The 8,308-nt window shown below is 33.7% G+C and overlaps 1 protein-coding gene across 3 annotated transcripts in view; it reads left to right on the top strand.

Annotated features, from left to right (window-relative positions):
- The window catches only part of LOC107685811 (RNA-binding protein Raly-like), an 85,250-nt gene that overhangs the window by 75,323 nt on the left and 1,619 nt on the right, over window positions 1-8,308 (top strand). For all 3 annotated transcript variants that reach the window (XM_016482540.1, XM_016482539.1, XM_016482541.1), the window contains 2 exons: window positions 5,068-5,198; window positions 5,409-5,453. In XM_016482540.1, the coding sequence (XP_016338026.1) occupies window positions 5,068-5,198; window positions 5,409-5,450 (173 nt within the window). In that variant the 3' untranslated portion in view covers window positions 5,451-5,453. The remainder of the gene's footprint in view (window positions 1-5,067; window positions 5,199-5,408; window positions 5,454-8,308) is intronic.

The following is an 8,308-nucleotide window of genomic DNA, read 5'->3' as shown; positions in this document are numbered from 1 at the left end:
TAAAAACGTTTTCATAATTGTAACATACATATTTACATACATAATTATTCAGGTGCATGTGTAATAACTTGCGAAAACTTGAGGCTACAGCAGCACTTCTTCTTCGTCGTCGTCGTCTCGTCTGATGCACTCAACCAAGCGTTCTAACCACGCCCTCGCCCCTCCCCACCCCCCAACCATTCGAATTTCCGTAGGCGGGAATTATTTTAATGATATTCTAATGGGCCGCTTTGTGATATCACAAAACCCAGAAAACAAACGCTGTAGTCCAAACGAGCCGTTCGTTGTAGTTCTTGAAAAGGGATTTTTTAAAAACGAAATATCTCCCTTTGGAGTGGACTTTGAGATTTGTAAGTTTGAAGATCTTTTATATGCCCAAACATACACACTACACACTGACTAAAATTCACTAAAAAGTGAAAAAGCATAATAGGACCCCTTTAAGCGTACCCAATAATGTGATATATAGCCCCTAAAATGTGCATTTTATCAGGGGAACCCCACCAAAAACATTTTACCCCACCTGAATGCGATATTTACCCCTCGAAACGTGACTGGGCTAGTTTTGAGTAGCAATTGGGCGGGTTTTTGTTGTGAAAACCTGGCAACCCTGCCTATAGAGCTCCATAGGTTGACGTCACGCACTCTAAATTATTTTGGCAGGCAATCAGGAGAGCGCTAGAGCATTGGTATCGACAGTTGTACAACAATAATTTAAAACCAGACTATTTAGACCTTACAAACCTTACTATTTCAACATGATGGACAGCTGCTGTGCACCAGGATGCCAGAACAGGCAGGGGAAAGCTAGGGTTGCCAACCGTCCCATATTAGCCGGGACGTCCCGTATATTGGGCTTAATTTATGTGTCCCGTACATGACCTCCCTTGGCCCGTTTCTTGCCCCCTCAAACAGTATTTAAGTAAATCAGAAAATCCTGAACATAACTGTTTGAGGAAGGCTGCAGAATCCTCTGCTGGCTGGTTGCTCCCGCTCAGTGTTGCCAGATTGGAAATGTCCAAGTATCGTACCAGAAGCTCAAAATTATCGTATTTGGAAGAAAATTATCGTACACGAGTAAAAACGTACAGAATACAGCTATTTATCTACTAGACTAGAACAACAACTTTTTGACAAAACCTTCAAATCACCACAATAAATAAATAACTATGCAAGGGCCATATGAAATACGTTTTATTTTTTCCCAAATTCCATTTTTTTTTTATTTCAAATGTACATTTTTTTGGATTCTGTTTTTTTTTTTTTCCATTTTAATTTTTCTGGACTCCTTTTTAAATGGATAAATTAAATTTTATTAATCAAAAGCACGTCTAATTAAATAATGAAACGTATACAATTCAACATCAAATCTATTAAAAAGTTTAACAAAAATTACATGTTTAGGGTCTTATGAAATGTTCTATTTTTTCACCTTGTTTATTGTCAGTGTTGCCAGATTGGAAATGTCCAAGTATCGTACCAGAAGCTCAAAATTATCGTATTTGGAAGAATATTATCGTACACGAGTAAAAACTTACAGAATACAGCTATTTATCTACTAGACTAGAACAACAACTTTTTGACAAAACCTTCAAATCACCACAATAAATAAATAACTATGCAAGGGCCATATGAAATACGTTTTATTTTTTCCCAAATTCCATTATTTTTTCTTTTATTCTAAATTTAAATTTTTTTGGATTCTGTTTTTTTTTTCCATTTAAATTTTTCTGGACTCCTTTTTAAATGGTTAAATAAAATTGTATTAATCAAAACAATCACGTCTAATTAAATAATGAAACGTATACAATTCAACATCAAATCTATTAAAAAGTTTAACAAAAATTACATGTTTAGGGTCTTATGAAATGTTCTATTTTTTTTACCTTGTTTATTGTTACCAAATTCTGTGTTTTAATGTCTAATTATTTGAATGCATAAAAACTACTTTTATTTATAGCCTTACGAAAAAAAAAAATTCTTTCGAAATTCTGCGTTGTGTATTTTAATTTTTCTGGTTATGGAATGAAGGCATAACACATTAATTTAATTTATCTTTTAATTAATGAAAATTAAACAAATGTAATTTTTTGGCAAACAAAGGGGATTTACAATTAAAATTAAAACATGGAAGAAATATTGTGAATATTCCTTAATAATTTTAGTAGTAGTAGTGGTACATACATTCTACTGAACAATAGTAATTCATTTCTGGCAGAAACTATATATTTTTGACAGAGCAGTTCTGGGGATGTTGTTCATGTATTTATGTCCTATTTAGTGAGAAGGCAGATGCTGAAATCACAGCCAGTGTCACGCGCGCTTCAGTATGTGTGTAGTAAACAAAACCGCGTAACATTCATTCAGACCATAGACTATGATTCAGACAGACACAGAACATGCAGGATTTATATTTAAATAGCCTTTTTGCGGCTTAATGTTTACAGATACTATTCCATATCACGATTTAACTGTAATGACCTTCCTTTGATTAATTCATCCAACCTTTGACAAATTCCGTGACATTCCGCGTTATACAGTAAATTCTGTTGACTGGATTCCGCAATTCTATCCGTGTTTTCCTCATCGCGGAAATCATAGGGCCATAGGCGTACCTTGCGGGAAGGTCCAAACTCCACCTCAGAGTCGCTGTCATCAGAATCCTGCGTGTTGCCAGATTTTGAGGGTCCTGAGGTGTGCACCAACCCATTTAGAGCGTCGGTAATGAGCCGATTTCATGGCTTTGTTTTGATGAGGTTGACTTTGGAAAAAACGTTCTGAAATTTCGAAATTATCGTACATTATGGGATTTTTTTCATTATAATAATGAAACGCTAGTTATCGTACGTCTGGCAACACTGCTCCCGCTTCACAATTAAGCGGCGCTCCCGCTACTGCCAATTCCGTCCGTGTTTTGACTTCGGTAAATCTGTTTTGACAAATACAAACTACGTGATTATTTTTCATGAGTCCAACATCCCGCCGTGCAAGAAAACATGCAATCTACCCGAGACGTGATCAATAAGGGAAGCCGTCTTTTATTGCATATATACGATTGTATATACTGTATATACGCGATTGTCCCATAAAGCAAAGGGGAAATCATTTTATCGTATTCCTAAGGATCCCGATAGATGACTAAAATGGTTCACTGCAATAAAACATGCTAACCAACACAAAATTTGAGATTAAACGGGTAAGATTTCATGACATTTATGATGTCTACTGTACTCACAGTGATATAGCTATGCTGGCTACCTACAAGGACAGCTAGGGTCGATTACGTTAGCTAACAACACAGTTGACTTACCCTTCCAGTGATGACATAGCAGGTTGAATATTCATCAAAAAATTAGATTGCCTCCATTTGTACCCCTCCAGGCTTTTGTAGGCTTTTAAAGAGTCTCCGGAGTAACGTTAGGAGGGAAAGTTGATGAGGTAGTTGTAGATATCAGGATACTGCAGGTCAGGAAATCTATCCATTCCTTTATTGATAGACTACACGTTAAAAGCACCACGGGGGCATTATTGGGATCTGTTATGCTTAATCTATTAAGTTTTGCTATGTACATGTCTATGTCTTTTGAATTAAAGTACGTAGTGAACTCTGTTGCCTTGAAACTCATGCTGGTGCCATTCATTTCATATTCGCTCCCGGCTGTCCCTGCCTGCCAGCATGGTGGTGTAAACAGAATGGGTCACTGGACGTCCGGAGCTCTATACAGTTGATTGGTGTTGTAGGGGAACAACTCACTTCGTGATGGAATGCAGGCATATGCCCCTAAAATTCATCATATTGGGGAAAAACGCCCCTATATGATATTTTATCTCATTTATATCATGTGATATAGGTAAGCAATATCACACGAGCAACAAGTGCAATATCACACGAGTTTAGCACGAGTGCAAATGTGGTATTGATTTTATACGGTTCAGTAAATAGGAACTAAATATTCTCTAGAATACTACACAATATTGTTTTTGCAGAACTGTTGTGCGTCTCCAAGCAGCACACAATTTCTAAATGAATCCGCGTTTTGAACAAATCGGGTGAACCAATGACTCAATAGCCCATTCAAAAAAAGAGCCATTTATTTCATTCCTAAACAAATCAGCCGATTGAACGAATCAAATGAATGAATCAATTACATTTACGGCCACCTACTGGCAGTTTAATTTCTTATTTAGAGTATAATTTCATTAAAAATTATTTCATAATTACGTATTAATAAAAAAAATCTGGAAATAAAAAAAAAATCTTTCTGCAGCTACTTTTTGTAATATCTATTTCATGCTTTTCTCATGTAACACAATAATGGCTTTACATTTTTAAAATTGCAATTAACATGTGAATAATTAGATGAATTAATCACCACACCATGTAATTAATTAGATTAAAATTTGTAATCTATTGACAGCCCTTTTATTAATCTTAATTAATTTTTTTTTTATAGAAAAATCATGATCAATTGTATCAAGTCAGGTTTTTGAGTAATGTTTATTTGTTCATCTCTCAATCATCATTGTATTGTATGTCATTGTTTTGCCCCCCACAATAAAAATACAGGTTTAATCATAAACCTAAGCATTTGAATATCTTCCTAAGACATATACTTGGGAGAAATATAGTGACAACTGATATTTCTATGCATTTTATGTAAGTAGTCTGCTATAGGCTACTGTTATAAAGATCTCACTGATTTACATTACAGGCTATTAGAATTTCAGCTTACTTCTTGGCCATAGAAATATCAACATCTGCACCAAATTGCATATTTTTGCTTAGTTTGGGCCTCTGAATCCTTAAGTATGAGCTTCATATTCTGACTATATCATACTATATGAGCCATAAAAGCCAAATGTATCAAATATGATACATATGCAAACATTGTTTTTTATATTTAAACGAGTTATATTTTCAGACTATTATTTTATGTGTCAGGCATTACAAGGTCAAAAAGCCTGATGACATGTTACAGCACCAGTTATGTAAGTGTAGCTTAATTATTGATGTTGTGTATGTAAATGTACGTAAATGTATATAAACAAATGTTTGTCTGTGTACAGAGTTGCAGAAGGCAGATGAAATGAAGAGCGAACTGTCTCAGGACGAGTCAGGCTCAGAGTCAGAGGAACTGCAGCACAGTGATGTGGAGGAGGGCGAGGAGCACACACACGAGGATTGTGACGAAGACATGGTAAGAGATGTATGGACAGAGGCAGGAGAAATGAGAAACCTAAATGATATTGTAAGGTCAGAAGACCAGAGCTTATGAGAGTAGGGAATATGTTCTTAAAAACACTGTCATATCAGTTTTATAAATCATCAAACGCTCACACGTTGTACCATAGGAATGTTAAAGTTAACAGTCACTAAAAATATGATTTATTATCTCTTCTCTCTTCAGGAAAACAATCACATATCTGAAATGGATTCCATTCTTCAATAAAAGGCAAGAACTCAAAGCTGGAACAATGGATTCTTGGATTGCAGCGATAATTCAAACCATGAGATGTTTTGCAAGTTTCCAAGCTTGAGTTTCAGGATTGTTCTTCATGCAGAAAACAGATTGTAAAAATGAAGTTAGTGAGTACAAACCACTAAATCTAGGTCCACAGGGTAATTCATCCGGTTCTGTTCTAAAGATCCATTAAGCATGACAGCAGGACATCATTTGGGAGTTTCTTGAGCTGTGAGGACTTTTGAATGTTTTGTCTAACAAAAAGCTACCTTTTCAAGCCGAACATCTCACAAAAGAAGATTTAAAACATACAGCAATCTATATACTGCCATTCAAAGACGGTGGGTTGTTACGATTTTTTAATTGATTTTGAAAGAAGTCTTTTATGCTCACTGAATTTATTTGATCAAAAACACAATAAAACAGTAATACTGTGAAATATTATTGCAATTTAAAATAACTGTTTTCCATTTTAAATATATTTTATCATGTAATTTATTCATTCCTGTGATGCAAAGTTACATTTTCAGCATCATTACTTCAAACTTCAGTGTCACACGATCCTTCAGAAATCATTCTAATTTGCTGATTTTATGCATTTTAGGATGCTTATCAATTTCGTAAACAGTTGTGCTGCTTAATATTTTTGTGGAAACCATGGTCCCTTTTTTTTAAGAGTTATTGATGAATAGAAAGTTCAAAAGAACAGCATTTATTTTAAATTAGATTAAACGATTCATCGCGATTAATCGCATACAAAAAAGTTGTTGTTTGCATAATATATGTGTGTGTTCTGTGTATATTTATTATGTATATAATAGTACACACACATACAGTATATATTTGGAAAATATTTACATGTATTTACATGTTTATATTTATAAAATATATATTATAAATAAATATATTTAATATATAAACATAACTTTTTTTTCTGAAATATATACATGCATGTGTGTATTTATATATACATAATAACAGCATACATACATATATTATGTAAACAAAAACTTTTATTTTGGATGCGATTAATTGCAATTAATCGTTTGACAGCACTATTTGAAATACAAATCTTTTGTGAAATGCAAATGTCTTTACTGTCTCTTTTGATCAATTTAATTGATCCCTTCTGAATAAAAGTATTAAAAATGAATTAAAATCTTATTGACCCCAAACTCTTGAACGGTAGTGTATATTGTTCAAAATAAATATTAACTAAATAAATACTAATATATACATAATAAATATACACAGAACACGCACATATATTATGCAAACAAAAACCGCGATTAATCGTTTGACAGCACTCATTTCAAATAATAAAGGTTTTGTTTACATGTTATATTTGTATGCTCAAATATATTGATGAGCCAGTCCATTTTAAAACAGTTTAACACTTTCACACAAAACAATAGATGGAATAATCTCAAACTAAAAACCTCTTGAGTTCTTGTCAGATTTACAGTATTGGCACATGTACTGTATATGTACAAAAAAAACTCCAGACAGCTTAAAAAAAATAATGTTCATCCAGAAGATGAGTTTTGTACCCTGAAATACATTTTTGCAAATTCTCCAGAGGTCAGATCTCTCTTTTGATTTTATTCAGACAGAAAACACTACTGGGTATTTGCCAAGAAAATATCAGAACAGTTTCGTTCTGATTATGTTAGCATTGCTTTATCAGGTCCTTCTTTGGTGGTCTGAGAAAGTTTCACATACAACACCATCCCCGTCTGTGACCTATGAGAATTAAGTTGATCAAAATACAGGGAAGTAGCTGTGGTTATTCTTACTAATCTGTTTTCAAGGTGTAGTGTCTCAACTTCTGCTGTTTCAGTAGAAACATTGCCATATGTTTGGCTACATAAATACAAAGGACAATGTGGAATCTGATGGCGGTTTCCACCTGATCCTTCTGTGTGTTGTTTGTGGATCACCAATCTGTTTGTCTGACTAATCTGCCTGACCACAATTTTATTGCCACCAGTAACGGAGTTAATGTAGTACAAAGTTAACATCACACTGAGCACAAATTAGCGATTGGTCACGCTTGCCACTATGAAATTCTCTGCATTAGGAGACTTTACATTGGCTGTCAGGCTGTTGTGGTTGAATCTCATGAAAAAATCACCCAGGTCCTTTTTCACCACAGAATCAAAAGAAGAAAGAAAGAAATCATATTTTGCATTAGAAAAATTAAGCCTATGTTTAGGATTTTTTGCATTATTGCATTACTTTAACGACAAGTACATTTTTCGGTTACACTTTATTTTAAGGTGTACAGTGTAATTATACATTTAAGTACTGAGTAATATTAATTAACTACATGTACTTACTATATGGTTAGGGTTAGGATTTGGCTTAGGTGCAGGTTACTTGCATGTAATTATGCATAATTAATTGTTATTATAATAGTAAGTACATGTAACGTGTAACAATGACAGCTTAAAATAAAGTGTTACCAATTTTTCCACCCATATTTGTATTAATGACCTGTATTATGTACAAAATATTGATAAAAAAAAAACAATTTTTTTTAGTATTTACATTTATTTTGTGTATTCAATTCAAGTTTATTTGTATAGCGCTTTTCACTATACAAATCGTTGCAAAGCAACTTTACAGCAAATTACGTTTCTACAATATTTAGTGGTAGCTTATCAGCGGTGACTGTCAGTTAATGTACATATGGCAGAAATGTACGGAAAAATCAATTAAAGACGTAATCATTTAAAGACGTAATCAAACAGACGATGAACACTATTAACAGCAATTATTATATGATGCAATCAAACTTATAGCAAAATGTGGTAGTTCTGTATGTTGTTTCAGGGTTGGCATCA

The sequence above is a fragment of the Sinocyclocheilus anshuiensis genome, unplaced genomic scaffold, assembly GCF_001515605.1.
Source record: "Sinocyclocheilus anshuiensis isolate Anshui unplaced genomic scaffold, SAMN03320099.WGS_v1.1 scaffold822, whole genome shotgun sequence".
Taxonomy (NCBI): domain Eukaryota; kingdom Metazoa; phylum Chordata; class Actinopteri; order Cypriniformes; family Cyprinidae; genus Sinocyclocheilus; species Sinocyclocheilus anshuiensis.
The sequence above is the reverse complement of the archived record's forward strand: the minus strand, read 5'-3'. Positions and strand labels throughout refer to the sequence as shown.